Source organism: Muntiacus reevesi, chromosome 3 (genome assembly GCF_963930625.1).
Source record: "Muntiacus reevesi chromosome 3, mMunRee1.1, whole genome shotgun sequence".
NCBI lineage: Eukaryota > Metazoa > Chordata > Mammalia > Artiodactyla > Cervidae > Muntiacus > Muntiacus reevesi.
Window position 1 is genome coordinate 38,133,983 of NC_089251.1, and position 21,684 is coordinate 38,155,666.

Here is a 21,684-nt window from a genome sequence, read left to right on the forward strand (position 1 = left end):
TTTAATAATCTTTAATCAATGGGAATATCCAGAAGATGACATAAATCACTGTGGTATCTGCCACGACAATGAACTGTGCTAGAACACTGGTCTCATCATCTTTGACTCTTTCAGCACATAACATTGTGTGCTTGTAGTTTTTTAATTTAATTTGAAATGTTTTTACTGTGCTTGTCTTTTATCATAGACATGACCCTAATGGATTTGTTTAAAAATCTATTTTAATGACATCCGGAACTAAAATTAGTATAAATCAAAAAACCATCAGAATTTAAAATAAAATAATAATAATAATTAGCAGAATTTGCAGAGGAACTAGGATTCAATCCCTGTCATTTGGGCTCCAATGAATTCTCTCACTAATGGGGTGTCCTACTTCTTCTACATTTACTTTTACTACTTTTTTACATATATAAATGGCACATATTGTTATGGGTGAAACCTAGAGTTGACAGGAAACAATTTTTCAAAATGGCTTTTTTTCCCACTATAGTACAAAGGGAATATTTTAGTAACATGTCATGATCCTTTAATACTTGTAGTTTCTGATCAAGTAATTTCCTTTCTACAGTTAATACAATAGCAACAAAATAATGGTAGACTTCTAAGACAGTCACACAGTTTTTAATCACACTTAATGACACTAAAATTTGGGACAGTGACAAAAGTTAAATAATAAGATAATGCTTAAATTATGATATATTAATATTAGGAGAGTGGACAAGTAGAGAGACATTAGTGTGGTCTGCAGAATTCTAAAATGACCCTTCCCCAAGATTTCCTGCCCTAATCCCCAGGACCGTGAATGTGACATCATACCCATGATTGTGTTTGGTTATATGGCAAAATAAATGTTGCACCTATTTTTAAGTTTACATACCAGTTTATCCTGAGTTAATTAACTGGGAGATAATGTACATGGGCCTGATCTAATCAACAAATTCTTTAAGCAGAGTTTTCTCAGTTGGTCACCAAGGAGAAATTAGATGCAAAGCAGGAGGAAGGTCTGTTGGGCCATTCTGGCCTTGAAGATGAAGTTCAGAACTGAAAAATGCCCTCTAGTAGCTGAGAGTAGCCATGACCAACAGTCAGCAGGAAAACAAGTCCTCCGACTACAAGGAAGCAAATTCTCCATAAAAACTTAAATGATCTTGTAATTGTATAGCCCATGACACCCAGGTCAGAGCCCAGCCTGACACTTGGATTTGTCTCGTGAAAATCTCAACAGACAACTAAGTCAAATCTGCCCAGACTTTAAAACTATGAGTTAATAATGGGTATTGTTTTAAGCTGCTAAAAGAATAAAAAATTAAAAAATAATAGTAAGTAGTAGCATGGTGTTTGATAAATGGCATAAAATAATAATTTATGATTTAAATTAAACTTCATGAAGATGCCTAAAGAAATGTTAGGCTAAGTTACACACATATACAACTACAATTTTATCTTCACTTGTTCAAAAACTTTCAAATTCTGTCAAATATTTTCTTAAAACAAAACCTACCTTCACTGATGACTGAAAGGTTCTGATCACTTGAATTTTCTGTCAACATCCATGCTGGGAGGATTCTTTTCCTCTGGGAAGGATTTGGCTGTTGCTGACTCAAGTCTCTACTTTCTCCTGTGAAAGACTAAAAGGCACCTATATATTAATTGCTAAAAATAATCCTGCATCCTTAATGAAACTTCATAACAATTTACTTTGAAGAAAGCTACCATTAAAAAACCCATCTGCAGCTGTGGACTGAACTAGTTAAATTTCTCAAAGGAAGAAATTCAACATTTCTATTAGCTAAAGGGTTGGTCTAGTGTGACCTTCTCTAGAGTTTTACTTAAAAACAGGAAAAGCAGGTCAACGCTAGAAATTTTGTCAAGATATGTCTAATATCAGTTGTCTTCTCTCCTCAATACAACTTAAGTAACATGTTATAAATGGATGAGATCTTAAGTTTCTTACCACATTATTTGCAGTGGTCTGGGTCTTTGCTGTTTCTATGCTGCTTCCCAGTTGTGGGGCACTGGGTGTTTTATCGGGCAAATCAACTGAGGAAGATTTTGGTGTTTCATTCAATATATCATCTTCATCAAGCATTTGACTGTTTCTATAAAATACAATTGAAATTCATTTATTAATCATTTAAACTGAAAACACTTCTATTGTGTACCATGACATTCTGTGATTCTCCCAAGTATATCTAACTAATGAGTCACGTACTTTTATCAGACTTAGAAAGACAAAAAGCAGACTATAATATACCAGAATAAAATACATAGACTAGAATATGTTCTTCATGTTCTTCCCACTGTATCACCATCACATTAATCTTCCCAAAGCACAGGCCTAGAAACCACAGCTATTTATAAGATGGGCAGTAGCCATCTCTATGAAGGATGAAGAGCTACTTACTTATTTAGTAAATAGGCAAATAAGTCCAGATTGTCTAAAAAGGTTAAGATCACCTCCAAGTTTCCAAAGAGAAAATGCAAACTGTAAGAACATCAGCTAAACTAGTTAGGCTTTGAAGAAAAAACAAAACCCTGAGGTCAAGTTCACACACACCTGCTACTGAAGTCCTGGCCATTACAGCCACTTATGAAATCTCCCAACTTGCAGTCCAACAAAGGAGTATCCAAGATCATATGTGGAACATACTAGCAAAACTAACTTTCTCCTACTTGCTGCAAAGTGTGGTAAGATTATCCAAAGTTCTAAATCATTCTTTATGTATGCATAGACAGGAATCAACAAACTTATCTTTTTGACAATTTGAAAATGTAGATGGAAATACTACTCAGAAATAAAAAGAAAAAAAGTACTGATTATAAAATATCTTGGGGATTTTAAAGGCAGTTTGCTAAGTGAAAGAAGCCAGACACAAAAGTATGTACCATATGAAACCATTTATGTGGCATTCTGAAGGTGTAAAGCTGAAAGGACAGAAATCAGACTGGTAGTCACCAGAAGCTGGGGTGGGGGAGAGGAATGATCACAAAGAAGCAAGACGGAATTTTGGGGGGAAATTAAAATGTTCTATATCTCATTGTGGTGGTTCTTACGTGACTATATAAATTTGTCAAACTACATCAAATTATACACTTAAAGGGGGTAAATTTTACTATGTATAAAATGTTTCTCAGTAAAAGGGAAATTTTTTAAATGAAAGATATAAGATTTTTAAAATTTGTCTAGCTGAGAATAATTAGTGGCTTATCTTATTTGTTTTGTGTTATCTCCTAGTAATAACCTTCCTCAAAGGGAGACGAATTCATGGCAGGAATCAGCCAATAAAAAAACTTAGACTAAGTTTCTGTGTAACACTACAGTTTTTGTTCATTCAATAAATATTTTTAAAATACCTAGTGTATGTTAGATACTACTCCAGATACAGGGGATTAGGAGTTGAAAATGTATGACTGTTTTACCCATAAAACTGCACTCCCACAAAACAGTCAAATCTTTTACTCGCAACACACAAGTGTGCTTCCAAATTCTAATTTTTTCCCTCAAATTTTCTTAACATTTATTTTATTTGAAAGATATTAAGAAACACTCTAGAGAAATGCTATGGCTTTTCACAACTTACAGTGTTAGAAATTGAGCAACATCATCCATTCCATTTCTAGTTTTTCTATTGTGACATAAATCCACTAATATACATCCTATGGCCATAGGAAAATTTTTTAGTATTTACCAAGAATAAATGTAACAACAAAAAACCCGACCCCCCCAAAAAATTCTATTTAACATTTAGTTCCAAACAGGTCAAAGTACAAATGAGTTTAGTATACTTTTATTTAAATATAAATATTGCCACTATAACATGAACATCTTCCTATTTTTAGCTTCAAATATTAATACTTCCTCGAGCAATCAACTATCACAGATTTATAATACAGTGAACTAGAATTTGTTAAAAATTAAAAACTTGGAATTTAAATATAATAAACAAAGATAAATGAATTCTCCTTTTCTTTGGCAATAGCGATCAAGACATAATTTACATAATCATGAAATTCATGCTTCTGAAGTATAAAATTTAGTAGTTTTCAGTATATTCACAAAATTGTACAATCATCAACAATATCTAATTTTGGAATGTATTCACTGTCTCAAAAAGAAATTCCATATCCATTCAGTTCAGTCGCTCAGTCGTGTCCGACTCTTTGAGACCCCATGAATCCCAGCATGCCAGGCCTCCCTGTCCATCACCAACTCCCGGAGTTTACTCAAACTCATGTCCATCGAGTCGGTGATGCCATCCAGCCATCTCATCCTCTGTCGTTCCCTTCTCCTCCTGCCCTCAATCTTTCCCAGCATCAGGGTCTTTTCCAATGAGTCAGCTCTTCTCATCAGGTGGCCAAAGTTGGAGTTTTGGCTTCAGCATCAGTCCTTCCAATGAACACCCAGGACTGATCTGCTTTAGGATGGACTGGTTGGATCTCCTTGCAGTCCAAGGGACTCTCAAGAGTCTTCTCCAACACTACAGTTCAAAAGCACCAATTCTTCGGCGCTCAGCTTTCTTCACAGTCCAACTCTCACATCCATACATGACCACTGGAAAAACCATAGCCTTGACTAAACGGACCTTGTTGGCAAACTAATGTCTCTGCTTTTTAGTATGCTATCTAGGTAGGTCATAACTTTCCTTCCAAGGAGTAGCGTCTTTTAATTTCATGGCTGCAATCATCATCTGCAGTGATTTCGGAACCCAAAAAAATAAAAGTCTGACACTGTTTCCACTGTTTCCCCTTCTATTTCCCATGAAGTGATGGGACCAGATGCCATGATCTTAGTTTTCTGAATGTTGAGCTTTAAGCCAATTTTTTCACTCTCCTCTTTCACTTTCATCAAGAGGTTTTTTAGTTCCTCTTCACTTTCTGCTATAAGGGTGGTGTCATCTGCATATCCGAGGTTATTGATATTTCTCCTGGCAATCTTGATTCCAGCTTGTGCTTCTTCCAGCCCAGCGTTTCTCATGATGTACTCTGCACATAAGTTAAATAAGCAGGGTGACAATATACAGCCTTGACGTACTCCTTTTCCTATTTGGAACCAATCTGTTGTTCCATGTCCAGTTCTAACTGTAGCTTCCGGACATGCATAAAGGTTTCTCAGGAGGCAGGTCAGGTGGTCTGGTATTCCCATCTCTTTCAGAATTTTCCACAGTTTATTGTGATCCACACAGTCAAAGGCTTTGGCATAGTCAATAAAGGAGAAATACATGTTTTTCTGGAACTCTCTTGCTTTTTTGATGATCCAATGGATGTTGGTAATTTGATCTCTGGTTTCTCTGACCTTTCTAAAACCAGCTTGAACATCTGGAAGTTCACGGTTCACGTATGGCTGAAGTCTGGCTTGCAGAATTTTGAGCTTTGCTTTACTAGCTTGTGAGACGAGTGCAATTGTGCAGTGGTTTGAGCATTCCTTGGCATTGACTTTCTTTGGGATTGAAATGAAAACTGACCTTTTCCAGTCCTGTGGCCACTGCTGAGTTTTCCAAATTTGCTGGCATACTGAGTGCAGCACTTTCACACCATATGCATTAGCAGTCACTTATTCTCTTCTCCAGCCCTGGCAACTGCCATCTACTTTCTATCTCTAGGCATGTACATTTTCTGACACTTCATATAGATAGAATCATACAAGTTTTTGTGTATACAGTTGTTTTCAGTTCTTTTGTGTATATTCCTAGGAGTAGAATTACTGGGTCACAAGTAACTCTACATTTAAAATTCTGAGGAATTGCCAGAATGAGTTCCACAGAGGCAGTGAAGACTTGCAACCCCACTACCAAAATATATGAGTTTCAATCTCTCCATAACCTCACCAGCACTTCTTACTGTCTTTCTTACTGTAGTTATCCTAATGACTGTGAAATGGGAGCTCATTGTGGCTTTCATTTACATTTCATGTTGAGCATCTGTTTTCATGTGCTTATTGGCCAGTTGGGTACCTCCTCTGAAGAAATGTCTACTCAAGTCCAGTATGCATTTTGGAAATTGGGTTCTCTTATTACTGAATTATAAAGCTTCTTTATATATTCTGGATAGAAGTCCCTTATCAGATATGTGACTTGCAAATATTTTCTTTCATTCTGAGGGCAGTCTTTTTACATTCTTGATGACACCCTTAGAAGTACAGAAGTTTTTAATTGTGATAAAGTCCAATTTATCTACTTTTTTTGCTTGCTTGTGCTTTTGGTGTTATATCTAAGAAATCACTGCCTAATCCAAGTGTTTTTTCCTACGGATTTCATAGTTTTAGCTCTTTTAGTTAGGTCTCTGATCTATTTTTATATGGTGTGAGGTAGGAGTATTTTGCATTTGTCTCAGCACCATTTGTTATTCTTTTCTCCATTTAATTGTTTTGGCACTCTCATTGTAAATTAATTGGCCATAGTGCAAGGGTTTATTTCTGGACTGTCAATTCTATTCCATTGATCCATATGTCTTTCCTACACAAGTATCACACTGTCTCGATTACTGTAGCTTTGTAGCTGGTTTTGAAATTGAGAAGTGTGAATCTTCCAACTCTTTTCCTCTTTTTAAAGACTGCTTGGAAGTCCAGTACTTGCCTGCTGCAACTACTGAAGCCTATGCACCTAGAGCCCGTGGTCTGCAACAAGAGAAGCCACCACAGTAAGAAGACCATGTACTACAACAAACAGCAGCCTGCACTCACTGGAACTAGAGAAAGCCCACACACAGCAACAAAGACTCAGCACAGCCAAAAATAAATATATACATAGTTATAGCTCAACAAAAATAAAGATTGTGTTGGCAATTATTTTTAAAACTATAGTCTGTTATATTTAAATATAAGTTATATATTTTGTCTTTAACACAAAATATATTAATATGAATGAGTTAGACTTAAAAGTTTAAAATAATTATAAATAAATTATAAACATGCATGTTTTCATACTACAATGGCATTTTCATCAACATTTCATTATTTTGTCCAAAATTAAATAGTGATTAAAAGTAGCTATTTAAATGGAAACTAAGTATTAAGCACTTTAACAATTTGAAAGAAAAAATAATTTGGCACAAATGATTTACTTTCCTTTCCTCAACGGTGTTTTAAAGAAAACAATCACTCCAGAGAGATAATGTTGTACTTGCTTACCAGCAATGAGATTCAGATGAGGAAAATATTATAAAGTATTTCATTCATGTATTCAAGAAACCAAGGAGGAGAAGGGGGCAACAGAAGATGAGACGGTTGGATGGCATCATCAACTCAATGGACATGAGTTTAAGCAAACTCTGGGAGATAGGGAAGGACAGAGAGGCCTGGCGTGCTGCAGCCCATGGGGTTGCAAAGAGTCGGACATGACTGAGCAAGCTAACAACAAAATGGCTGCTGAGCACCCACTACTGGGAAGGCAACAGGAATGCGAAATTAATGTTGGCCCTTTTATATGGAATACGTCATAATTTAATTGAACTAAAATATAAAACTCTTTTTTTTCACTTTTTCTTACTTTGAGTTGTGAAAAAAGTACAGCTTTTCGTACAATAATTTCATTATTGTAGGAATTCATATACAGAGTGAAAAATGAACACACTAGAGCTAATGTGTATATACCCATAAGCTCTAAGTCAGTGATGAATGGGCTTTACTTATACAGAATCTAAATACTACGTGAAAAGCATGCTGACATGAGTAAAATAAGAACTTGAAGAAACGACAAGCTTTTGCACTATTATTTTGTTCTTCAAACCTCTTTCTTAAATTCATAGCTGGTTGGAAGAAAAAGTTTAAAATGAAATCAGGGTCCTTATACACAAAGCACATAGGTTTTCTATTCTGATTCAAATTTTAAAATATTTCGACATGTATTATAAAAGTATAGAGAGATTAACTGGAATGAGGTATCCCAGAGGTCCACATCTCCACACCCAACTGCCTGCAAAGTCTACTGCTGGAAACCTCAAGGCAAAGAACTAGTAAGACAGGAACACAATCCCATCCATCAAAAACAAAAAGAAACGAAAGACTATATATATACATGTTACAGATGAAGGAGCAAGGTAAAATATATATAGTCTATATATATATATAAGATTTTATAAAATATATATAGACTATATATATATATAGTCTATAAAGACTATATATATATATAGTCTATAAAGACTATACAGTCTTTATAGACTATATATATATATATATGTTACAGATGAAGGAGCAAGGTAAAAAACTACGAAACTTAACACATAGAGAGGAAACAGGGAACCTATCAGAAAGAATTTAGAGTGATGACAATAATGTCATCTGCAAATAAAGACAGTTTTGCTTCTTTCTTTTCAATAGGATGCCTTTTGTTTCTTTTTCTTGATTTACTGGATTGGCTAGGACCTCCAGTAAATGGATATCTCTGTTTTGCCCCCAACAGTAGGGAGAGAACTTTCCAATACTTCACTATTAAGTATTTTTTTATAGGATGGAAACTTCCTTCTTTTCCTAGTTTTCTCTAAGGTTTTTAAAACTTAATCATGAACATATATTAAATTTTTGTCACAACTGCTTTTATGCATCTACTGAATTGACAGTTCTTTAATCTGTTATAGTAAATTTCATTGATTGATTTTTATATGATAAACTCACCTTGCAGTTCTCAAATTTCACTTGGTCTTTTTACACATTGCTGGTTGTGACTTGTAAATATTTTCTTATAAGGAATTTGGGTCTATATTTACTTCTTTTGTAATGTTCTTATCTGAGTTTGCTATTAGGATTATAAAAGCTTCATAAAATGAATGGTGAAGCGTACTCTCTTCTATTTTGGAGAAAAAAGTATAACAGTGGAATTATTTATTCCTTGTCAGCTAAAAAGAATTCACTGGTGAAGTTCCTTGTGGGAAATTCTTAAATTAGGAACTCAATTTCTTTCATGAATATAGGATTCATCAGATTTTCTATTTCTTACTGTGTCAGTTATTGTAAATTGTGTTTTTCAAGAAATGTTATGTATTCATTTAGGCCATCAATTTTACTCCCATAGAATTTTAAATAATAATTTCTTCATTATTCTTTCAAGCTCTGCAGGGTCAGTAGTGATACCCCCTGTTCCATTTCTGGTATTTATAATTTGTTTTCCAGCTTTTTTTTTTCCTTAGTAATAAGCCTTACTAAGGTCTTATCAATTTTATTAGTCTTTTCAAAGAATTAATTTTAGGCTTTGTTGATTTTCTTTGTTATTTGTCTATGTTCTATTCACAGATTTCTAGTTATTTTTCTTATTATTTCCTTTTTGGGATTAATTTACTCCTGATTGTCTATCTTCTAAAAGTAGAAGCATATAGCATTCATTATATAGCTTTCCTCTCTCCTAATAAAAGCATTTAATATAAATTTTCCTCAAATGTTTACTGTCATAAATGTTTCTGTTATGCTTTCAGTATTATTTTGTTCAAAATGTTTCCTAATTGCCCTTGAGATTTCTCTTGGACCCATGGGCTACTTGGTACGTGCTGCTTAATTTAAAAATACTTGAAGATCTTCCTAGATATTGTATTTTCATTGATTTTTAATTTAATACCAGTGCAATCAAAGAATATACTCTATATAATTTTGCGCATCTACTTCTACAGGTCCAGTTTAAATATTCTATAATTTAAAAGCTAAACAAAGGCAAATAATCTGCTAATGACTGCCTCAATAAAACTCACCGCATTAATTATAACTTTACATCAGCTATTTATTGTAATACCTCATTTCATCAGTTTCCTTATTTTATATTTTCTGTTATTCTTATAAGAAAGAGGAATTACACAAGTATAGTCTAAACCAGAGGTTAATACCTTAAGAAAATTTTTAAAGTTAAAAAAGAAAAGATTAAGAAAATATAGTCAGTTTCATATCAATTATCCTGATTATTATTTGATGGAAAAAGCATTCTAAACACAATGTTTGTAAAAGATGAAATATATAGAAGCAATCACTACTGAGGCATAAGTTTCCAAAACCAGCTGTTTTCTAGAAACACACTCACACACACACACACACAAGCACATCAAGAAAGACCTACATCGCCACCATATTTAAATTCTAGAGTGGTTTCAACTGAAGCTTTTGAGGATGACTGAGGAATTAGATTACAAATATCATTACTTTAATCACACTTCATCAGGCAATCTTACCTTAAAGTACACTCCATTTCCATTTCAGAATGTGTAGACAAGACACAGAAAATGTATTTGTCAACTAATAAAGAAAAACGATCTCCAGGATTCAACCAGCACCACATATTTGTCTTCAAAGGTAAGAGCTGGCTCTTCTCAGAAGACTGATAAAAACATGGATTTGTGTGTAGCTAACAAATTTAAAAAACAGAATACAGTGATGTTATAATTCAAAATCAAGACAAAAATACAACTAAATATGAACTGATTCAAAATCTTAGTGTCAAAACAATTTTAAGTATAAATTTACACTGAAAAGTCTAATAAATTTGGCACTTCAAGGAACCATATAATTATAATCTAACCATACAAAAGATTAGTTGTATTATACTTCTGATTTCTCTAGGAATCAAAGAAAAAAGCAAAGTTATTAATTAACTGGTTAAAAGATACTTTGCTTGAGAGATGACTGGACACTGGAAAGAGAAACATGAAAAATAATTATCAGTATGGAAACTGTGTCCCCCAATTTTTATCTAAAATTCACTAATCCCTTGAAAATTCTTTACTGTTTATTTTCCCCTAAGAATTACTATAATTAAAAAATGAGAATCTATGGGAAGGAAAATTCTGACCAAATTTCTCAAGCAAACAACATACCTTATTAAAAAAAAAAAAATCCTCATAGAAGAATCTTATTTTATTTCAATGAAACTCCCCTCTGAAGATCATCATCCATATTCAAATTGCAAGAAGCAAATATATCTCACTGTCAAAACTATTACAATAGCCACTATTTTGAGTTATGTTTCCACTAATTACCTCGTGTTAGCAAAGACAACGAGAGCTGCCTCCATAACTAAGACCTATTGAAAGGCATCTTAAAAATTCTAACTAGAATCAAACTGAAAGTAGCCATTTCCAGATAGCCTTCTTGTCATCAATACTACTGGGTCTTTTAAATAAAGAAGCTTTAGCATATAACAAAGCAATCCACATTAATGCAGATTTTCTTTTTTTTTTTAAGAATTTTATATAGAGCAACTCCCCCTACTGCCCATCTGTCTACTTTATCAGTTTAAATGACATTTTTTTCTGGAGACATCAACCATCTCTCCAGCACAGAAACGTTATAAACATCACCTTGATATTGACATATGCTGAACATTCTCAATTTTTCTATTTATAATTCATTAATGCAGAAAGTGAAGAGGAACTAAAAAGCCTCTTGATGAAAGTGAAAGAGGAGAGTGAAAAAATTGGCTTAAAGCTCAACATTCAGAAAACTAAGATCATGGCATCTGGTCCCATCACTTCATGGCAAATAGATGGGGAAACAGTGTCAGACCTTATTTTTGGGGGCTCCAAAATCACTGCAGATGGTGATTGCAGCCATGAAATTAAAAGACACTTACTCCTTGGAAGGAGAGTTATGACCAACATAGACAGCATATTAAAAAGCAGAGACATTACTTTGCCAACAAAGGTCTGTCTAGTCAAGGCTATGGTTTTTCCAGTGGTCATGTATAGATGTGAGAATTGGACTGTGAAGAAAGCTGAGTGCCCAAGAATTGAAGCTTTTGAACTGTGGTGTTGGAGAAGCCTCTTGAGAGTCCCTTGGACTGCAAGGAGATTCAACCAGTCCATCCTGAAGGAGATCAGTCCTTGGTGATCTGATCCAACCAGTCCAATGAACACTAGAAGGATTGATGCTGAAGCTGAAACTCCAATACTTTGGCCACCTCATGCGAAGAGCTGACTCATTGGAAAAGACCCTGATGCTGGGAGGTATTGGGGGCAGGAGGAGAAGGCGACGACAGAGGATGAGATGGCTGGATGTTATCACCGACTCGATGGACATGTGTTTGAGTAAACTCCGGGAGTTTGTGATGGACAGGGAGGCCTGGCATGCTGCGGTTCATGGGGTCGCAAAGAGTCGGACACGACTGGGCGACTGAACTGAATGTATCTTGAGACAGAAGCATATTTTCATTCATACATTAAAACCTTTTCTGACCCCAACCATTTAATCTATAGGTGTTACGATATGTCTTATTCACTGTGAGTTTGAAAAGACTTGAACTGAGTATAAATTCAAAAGGTAAAACCTTCTGTTACTATTGTAAAAAATATTAATTAGAGAAAAATTAAGGAAGCTTATAATAGGCTTCTTTTTAAATGTATTTTGAAATTCTAGAAATGCATTAGTATTTTTTTTCTTTTTACCCCTCAAAAATTTTCTTTCCATTGGGAAACTCAGTTTAAAATTTTTATTAAATATAGTTACTTTCTCTTTTAAAAAATCTTAATCATTTATGGAATACAAACTAAGTAAAATATAAGTAAGTTTAGAATATTATTATAAACATGAAGCAAATACTGTTATTAACTTTGGTATATTACTGTCCATTATATTTTTGATTTATTTTTAAAAAATGTCTATTTCTACAAAAAAAGAATAGGGTATTTAAAGGGTAAATATATTCTGATTTAGTTTCTATATTAAGCCACAGCAAAATATCCACAAACTTTTACTGAACATCTATAACCTTTTTTCATTCCATTTTCAAATGTCAAGTTCCAGATCATTTACCTCTGAAGAATACCAGGTCCATTTCTCTTCACCATTTGCAGTCATGGCCCTAGTTCAAGCTCTTACCCACTGTGTGCATTTCTTACTTGTGCTAACATCACATCAAGTCTCCCAGTCTTCTAACACCTCACTGCTTCCCAGGTTACTTTTTACATTTTTCTACATAAGCCCTCTGAGGCTTCTCCAATATAAAAAAGCATAGAAATGAAGGATCTTCATAAACCTATAGAGGTTTCCAACCCCAACTTCCACCTTCATACACCAAAATCTTTGCCCTATACATACAATCTTTGATCCAATCATTAAGACCTACTCAAAAATGCTCTATTGTTTATTACAGCCTCAGTAATGTCTTATCCCAACCACCTTTCTCCTTGAACTATTAGAACCAGTTTCTATCAGTCAAAGATTACCTATAATCATCTGACAAATCACCATTAGGCTCTAAGGTCCCTGGGTGCAGGTAATTATCTACCACAGTTCTTACAGTCTATGATTAAAATGACTACAGGTGTCTCTAATAACAGGAAGAATCAATGATATTTCAACTGTCAGTCATTAAATGAATAAACTCAGGAATGGTTCCAAATAGTTTACTACAAGAAGTGAGGCTGGCAATCCAAAGTACTTACTAAAAATGCTACCTGTTGAGTCACTTAAATAGATTCATCCCTAAAATTGGTTAATTCCATTTTCTACAAGATACCATATTGTATGATTTTTTAAAATTATAATCTATACAATTAGGTAAACTAAATTTTAAACAGAATCCACTTTCATCCTCTAAAAAGCTCCTGGTGGCCAATAGCTCAGCACATGAGCTTACTAGTTTTCAAAATCCCAAGAAAATCACACAAGTAACATTAGCTGTAACTTCATATGACTTCATCTGCTCAAATACCATAATATACTTTTAAATTAACCACAGAATCATAGAATTTGGGTAGAGGAATCAGAAAGTATTTAGCTAAATTCTTTTTAATGGCTGAGTAATATTCCACAGTGTATATGTACCACAGCTTCCTTATCCATTCGTCTGCTGATGGGCATCTAGGTTGCTTCCATGTCCTGGTTATTATAAACAGTGCTGCAATGAACATTGGGGTGCATGTGTCTCTTTCAGATCTGGTTTCCTCAGTGAGTATGGAAAATGACTACATTTTAGAAGCTAAGCCATCCAAACAGTACATTTAACCCAGGCCTGTGGCTAGTGTGGGGGGTGGGGAGTGGGGCAGTAGAGGGGTAGGTAGTGTGGGGAGGAGACCTACTACAGGATTGGGAGTATTAAAGTAAAAGTTGCCAGGAAAATAAGCATTGCTACCTACAAGCTCAATTTTAAAAAAAGAAAAAACTCTGAAAGCTGCAAGGAATATAATTTATCTAGTTCCAGCAACTGAATTTCATGAGGATCTAGCCTTAAGTCCTCCCCAGGTGTATCTGCAAGGGGAAACATTTCTATTTCTTGTCTGTGCTGAAAAAGATAAAAAAGCAGTAAAATAAAATTTGGAGGAAAGGATAGAATTAGAAATTTAAAATAGAGGATATATATATTTGGTGTGTGTGTGTGTTAGTCGCTCAGTCGTGTCTGACTCTTTGCGACCCTGTGGACTGTAGCCCACCAGGCTCCTTTGTCCATGGGATTCTCCAGGCCAAGAATACTGGAATGGGTTGCCATTTCATTCTCCAAGGCATCTTCCTGACCCAGGGATCAAACCCGGGTCTCCTGCATTGCAGGCAGACTTTACTCTCTGAGCTACTAGCTGTTGCTGCTGCTAAGTCACTTCAGTTGAGTTCGATTCTGTGCGACCCCAAGCCTAACAGGCTCCTCCATTCCTGGGACTCTCCAGGCAAGAATACTGGAGTGGGTTGCCACTTTCTTCTCAAATGCGTGAAAGTAAAAAGTGAAAGTGAAGTCACACAGTCATGTCCGGCTCTTAGTGACCCCATGGACTGTAGCCTACCAGGCTCTTCTGTCCATGGGATTTTCCAGGCAAGAATACTGGAGTGAGCTGCCATTCCCTTCTCCTCTGAGCTACTAGGGGAAGCCCTTAAATTTGGTAGGTAATTATTTCACTGGGCTTCCCTTGTGACTCAGCTGGTAAGGAATCCGCCTGCAATGTGGGAGACCTGGATTTGATCCCTGAGTTTTGGGAAGATCCCCCTGGAGAAGGGAATGGCTACCCACTCCAGTATTCTGGCCTGGAGAATCCCGTGGACTGCATAGTCCATGGGGTCGCAAAGAGTCGGACACAACTGAGTGACTTTCACTTTATTTCACTGGGTCAGAGTCATTTTACAAACTATAATAATTTAAATTTTACAAATAAGATGGCATAAGAATAGAGATGCAGTGTAATTTATGCAACATTATATTACTAAAAAGAGCTGTGAATGTTTGATATTTTCTAAGTTATAATTGAAACTTAACCTTTCATTATGTTATCAGCCACCCCTAATTTCTCTCTCAATGTGGCGCTCTGGCATACGGTCAGAGTTTTTGAGTGCTTTCGCACGTTGCTGGGCCTGGAAATGTTCCCTGTTATGCCTCAGCCTTTTAAGTGAAGCCTCCCCTTTCTTGATATGTCATGGTAACCAGTGAGGAATGCTGGGTAGCGGGAAGGACAACAGTCAAAATACAAATATGCAGAGTTTCTGCCTGAACTCTGAGGTTTCCTTCTCATAGGTTAAAATAAGATGATGTTCATGAGTATTTGAAAGATTCAGATGAATCTCTAAACAATAGTATATAATGATACAGCCCTAAGTTTACAAAAGCTAAGATGTTAAATACAAAAGCATAAAATTCTAAGAGAAGAAAAGGTTAAATATTTAAGAAAGGAAACTGATGATGTCTTTAAAAAGACATCAAAAACCCAAAGTCAAACAAAAATCAACTTGAGTATTTTTTCCTCAGCTGAAAGCACTTAATATTTAAATGTAGGTGGTTAAATACTAAGCATTTAGCAAATCCATCCACAAAGTAGGCCAATCTGTGTGGTCCATCATTATCTTTTTCTTTTCCTAAAAATGCCCATACCAGGAGATCCCAAAACTAAGCACAAAAGTGACATCTCAAGAGATCTGATGTTTGATCCTATAATTAACATCTAAATAAATATTACTCATTCAGTAAGCTAAAAAAAAAAGAAAAACTATGTCAAACTATGTACACTCCAACTAAAAAGCCATGTATACAAGAAATCCAAAAGATAGTTTTTTTAAGTAATAGACAAAAATCTAGTGCTATTAATAAAAAGGGAGAATATATATAGAATATTTGGAATGAAAACAATGACATAAGTACTCATAAAACAAAACTTTTAAAAATTAATAGAATACTATAAATACTTTAATATCAATATATTTATAAATATGGCCAAAATTGACAACTATCTTAAATGTACACTAAACTGACTTTTTAAAAAAAGCATGTATGTTATGTGCATGTGTGGCCTGTTTAAAAAGTGTTTAATAACAAAAAAGAAAAGCAGACTGAATTAGACTTATATTTAAAAAAATATATTCAATAACTAAAAATCTTTCCAATTCTTGCCCCAAGTCAGACTTAAATGTATTTAAAGATTCTTCTTAAAATTCAAACTCTGAGACCAAAAAAAGATGGAAGGCTCTGATTCCTTCAATGAGGCTAGCAGAAAAGGGCAGGGAAAATACTGGCAAACCCAAACCCACAGTAAATAAAAGATACAAGCTACCTGTATGAGAGGTATACATGAGGTATGTGCCTTTTCACAGATCCATGTGATTATAAATATGAAGTTAAATGAGTATGCTGTATTCTTCAAGGTGGTACAAAGGATGCATTATCCCTGAAGGAATGGAACTAAAATACAAATCAATTTCCTATAGCTTTCTCTTGGAGTTACCATTAAATATTAAAGAAAGATTAATGTGTCAAAAATTAAAAAAAGCTCTTCAATATTGTGTGTTTTTTTTTAATTTAGAAAGTCATTTGTTTTTTTTTAAACAAAATGAGTTAGATGGGGGTTGCACCTGAAAAATAAATTTCTTAAACTCCATATACATGTTTCAAATCTGCTGGGTCCCAAGTCCATCTATGAACTCCCAGGCTGCCAGTATCATGTGCAGCATACTAAAGCTACACTATCTGAATAGCTTATTAATTCTGCATAAATCAGGTCAAACAATGTGTCAACCTGTAACAGACTGTGCACTTTTAACTGAACATTGCAAAATATTCATTCTCTTGAACTTTTATTTTCCAGGTGCAACCCCCATCTAAATTTTTTCTTCACCTTGTACGCTTGACAGCTGAAAAGACCATAAATAACATGGGAGTAATAATGGGTCAAAATTTACAAAATAAAGTACTGTTTTGGTGTGGGAGCTGTCATGAGGTTATGTTGAAGTGACTTTAATTATGTGGGATATTGAGTTTTTAATGGATTGAATATCCATTAAAATGGTTTTGTTCAGTCATTTACATTAATGAGCACTTAAATGCAACAGATACCATTTCAGGTGACTTAACATGAATGAATAAAAGTCAATGCTATTGGAAAAAAAATACATAAATAAAAAAATAAACAAAATGAGTTGTGGAAAAGCTACTGTAATAGCTATTTTACAAGTATAGTCTTAATTTCATGGGATGAAAATAATCACAACTCAGAAATTTCACTGTGCAATAGAAAAAATACAATCACTCAAAGCTATATATTTTGAGAATCAATATGAAATGGCAAAAAATAAATATCTTTGCAATTTAAAGTTATAGAATTACTCTTTCAGTCATCCAAGAACCAAGACGTAAGTTTTTATTAAAATGAAATAACACCCGGAGGATATAACTAACCACTGGTGATATAGTCTTTTATAGAGAACATTGTCATTTTGCCTTCATAATGCATTTTCTCCCTGCTGATACCAGACTGTAGATTAAATTTAAATGACACACAAAAAAGCTAACATCATCTCCTCATGAGTTAATATTAATCTCCTCATGCACTATTTCCTAGAACTACTAAGTGCTACAGCCTTTTCTAAAGGAAAATATTAGAAGGGGAAAAAAGAGACAGATTCACCCAATCTAAAAGTCTAAATTAGCTCTTGCCCTAATTGCATTCATGTATCACTGACAAAGCTACTTTTTTATTTAATTTGAGGAAAAGCAAAAAAACACTTAATTACTTACACATAACATTACAATATTTAATTACATAAACATAACTGTGAAATATATAGCTTATGGAAGGGATCATCATAACAAAATATTTGCTATATTTATTTATGCAATTTTACAAAGCTTTTTAAACTAAAACTTCTCAACATTTTATTATAGTGCATATATAACCTGCTTTAGTAGATCAAATAATTTGTAATTGACTAGGAACAGAGAATAAGTGATATTTAGCATTACGATAAAGACTAGAAGTTATCTGTCCATCTCATACTCATTCCTACTGATCTTAAATTTCATTACCAAAGTCTGTATTAGAATTCCTCTAAATTTCTCTACATTACACCTTGAAGGTACAGTAACAATAAGAGGCTGATTAAATAAATAAATCTATTTCAAGGGGATAGTTATTTTATTGACACTATATTAATATAAACAAGAAATCAAGCATTACATAAAGCAAAGAAACTACACATATGTCACTAAATCCAACAGTCAGTTTTCCTTCAACTAATATAATGTTAATTTAATAATTCTGGGAATAAAACAAAAACCCAATTAAATATTTTTCTAAAAGAGGAATCAAATCCTAGTACTAGAACTGCACATTTCCATAAAAAAACTTTTCTTGTATCTTCCAATGTTTGGTAGTCTGGCATTATAGAAATAACTGCTGTAGTATTCATAACTTTTTTCATGTTATAAATATTCCATATTTTCAGAGCAATAACTAAAGTAAGGTAACATGTGTAGACCCACCACCCAGTTTAAGAAGAATATTACCATTACCTTTGATGTTCCCTGTCTTTCCTATTCACTCTCTTCTCAGTTCCCTCAGACAAAACTACCCTGACTATTGTACTTACTGTTTCCTATTCACCACCTATGTCTGACTACAGAATATATTGTTAATTTTGCAGGATTTTTAATCTTATATAAATGGAGCCATACTATATATATATTCTTCCAATGCATGCTTTCATCATTCAATACTTTGTTCCAGATTTTAATCTATATTTTCTCAGCTTTCACAGTATCTTCATTGTTTGGTATTTCATTAAATGAATATATCACAATATATTTATTGATTTTACTGTTGGTGGAAATTTCTGTCGCTTCTGGTGTTTTGCTATCATACAATTTCACTCTTACAGCTCTTATATATATCCTGTATATGTATGAGGTCTGGCTTGGAGGGAATACAGCTTTCAACTTCTGGAAATAACACTAAGCTATTTTTCAAAGTGGCTGCACCATTTGAGCTCCCAACCACAGTTCATCAGTATTCCACTTGTTCTACATCCTCACCAACACTTAAATTGTTAGACTTTGTATTTTTGCCAATCTGTTGTGTGTACAATGGTATCTCACTGTGGTTTCATTTACTTCCCCAGCTAATAAGAAGACTGTATGCCTGCTTTTCATGTTACTAACCATCAGATTTTCATTTCTGTAAGGTGAAACTCAAGTCTTCAGCCCATTTTTCTACTGGATTACCTTTTTCTTATTAATTGAAAGCATTTGCTATAAATTTTGGATATCATCCCTTAAAACATTTTACATGTTTTAAATATCTTCTCCCTGTGGCATTTTTCATTTTCATTATATTTTGAACAGCAAAGGTTCTTAATTTTAATGTAATTGGCTTTTTCTTTCCACTCTTTCTTTTACAGTTTCTGCTTTTTATATCTTATTTAAAAATATTTCCCTACTCTAAGGTCATAAAGGTTTTCTCTTATATTTTCTAATAGTTTTATAATTCTGACTTTCACATTTAATTTAGCTGGAATTGATTTTTATATATGGTTTGAGGTACAAGGTCTAATTTTTTTTCCCCAAACAAACAACAAACTGTCCCAGTACCATTTACTGATAAGAAATTCTCTTCTCCACTGATAGGCAATGACAGTTCTGGTCCCAATCAAATGAGCACATACATAAGCCTGAATACAAGATTGCTTTCAGTTCTAAAGTTCTATTCAGCTGAAAGCACCAAAATATTTTGTGAAGATAAATCAACAATTGGTTTTAACTTCATGAATTTTTTTTTTTTAAAGAACACCAAATGGTAAAAAAAATCCGGACTTGGAAAATGTGATGGAAAAAAAAACCCCTACTGCATAGGGTTCAAAGAACCTGAGTTCTACTTCCCACTAAACAACTTACTATGTAGAATTAGACATTCTAAGCTGTCAAAAACAACAGTATCAAGAAAAGCGTAAAATTATTTACTTTTTCATGTATATAATTCACACACTAAAAGTTCAGTAAAAGTATACCAGATAATATTTAAAAGATAAACAAAGGTATAATTTAAGTAAATAAATGTTATCATCCCAAATTTTAGTTTTATATCTATAACCTAATGTGAAATATTTGCTCTAACTACTAATTTTGTATCTACCACAATTTGGTGCTCAAAAAACAACTCTTTACTTATATAATCACAATCTAACTAAAGACCAAGTAAGGTGAAGACTGTTTTCTAAAAGGTGTCTTCTTTGATTAACCATTGATTAAACTCCCATACAGAAATTTGACCCACTTTATAGCAGATGAAGTTTAACTCAAAGAAGAAATTTTCCATTAATAAAATCATCTTTATTTATTTTACATTATCAATACTCTTTTAAATAGTCATAGAAGTTCAGAATATATCTGAATACTTTTCATCCAGGGATGGACAACTCCAACTAAGCATCTTTTTTAAGCCAATTTGGAAAATATTCTAGGTATAGAAATCCATTAAAACAAGCCTAGAACACTTAAGTGACTTTGGTTGCTACCCCATCCCCCCAAAACTAACCATTACACAGTAGGTACTTTCTTGTAGAATCTTCTTTGTAATATCCACTCATGAACAAAATCATAATGCATACATGAACTGGAAGTCACCTTTCAATAAAATTCTAACTACTTAAATGTAGCACTGCTCCATGGGAAAAAAAGAAGCTTAAATAGTTTAGATCTTTATCTCCCAGTTATCTTCTGGCAATAAGGGAAACACACTCTAACATTAATCCCCTATTTTCATAACTTTAAGAATAAGCCCCTCCAATCAGGAGCTTGAAAAAGGTGAGAGAGAAAAAGTTAAAATAAATCATTAATGACATATTTACCGGTTTGATTCGAAGCTTACCATCCACCACTTCAAGAATGGCATGTCTTCTGGACACTCTCTTATCTGTTATCTACAGGGGGAAAAAAATTAACATTTCAAACACAGCCACCTTCCTAAAAACAAACAAACAAAAAAAAACAATAACAACAACAAAAAACCCCACAGCAACGTTTCTGAAATTAGTAGACTAGATATGAAATCTATTACTCATTCAATGACTGTATATTGAAATGACTGTCCTTGCTGAATACATATCGCAAACAACTCAGAGATTAAGAGGCCTCCTCAAAGTCACAGAAAAATAAATAGTGAAGCAGAGACTCAAGCTTGGAACCTAACAGATCCCAAAACCTTTCACGATCGTTTCAAGACATATCTTTAGCAGGGATTATCAATAAAATTAACAAGATGAGAAAGAAAAAAAATCTATATAATATGTATGTATCAGGAAACATTTCAAATACAGAAAATATACCGTGTGTTATAATGACAGAAGATCTTAACAAGCAGCAGTCTGGTAAATGTAAAAGGTTTGAGTACAAACACTGGGGTCACGCAGACCCAATCAAGCAGACCTGCATTTGAGCCACGAGCAGCAGTTAAGAGGGCAGGAAGACAGGAGGAGCAATGAGAACCAAATATTTGCAGTGAAGAAACATTTAAAAAATACATTTGCTTTCT

At 33.9% G+C, this 21,684-nt stretch overlaps 1 protein-coding gene across 3 annotated transcripts in view; it reads right to left on the reverse strand.

Moving 5' to 3' along the window:
- The window catches only part of APLF (aprataxin and PNKP like factor), a 93,811-nt gene that overhangs the window by 56,817 nt on the left and 15,310 nt on the right, over positions 1-21,684 (reverse strand). For 2 of the 3 annotated variants that reach the window (XM_065927247.1, XM_065927248.1), the window contains exons 2-5: positions 21,002-21,073; positions 10,150-10,322; positions 1,958-2,102; positions 1,505-1,631 (exon numbers count right to left, since the gene is read on the reverse strand). In XM_065927247.1, the coding sequence (XP_065783319.1) occupies positions 1,505-1,631; positions 1,958-2,102; positions 10,150-10,322; positions 21,002-21,073 (517 nt within the window). The remainder of the gene's footprint in view (positions 1-1,504; positions 1,632-1,957; positions 2,103-10,149; positions 10,323-21,001; positions 21,074-21,684) is intronic. The other variant, XM_065927249.1, reaches the window with a different exon arrangement.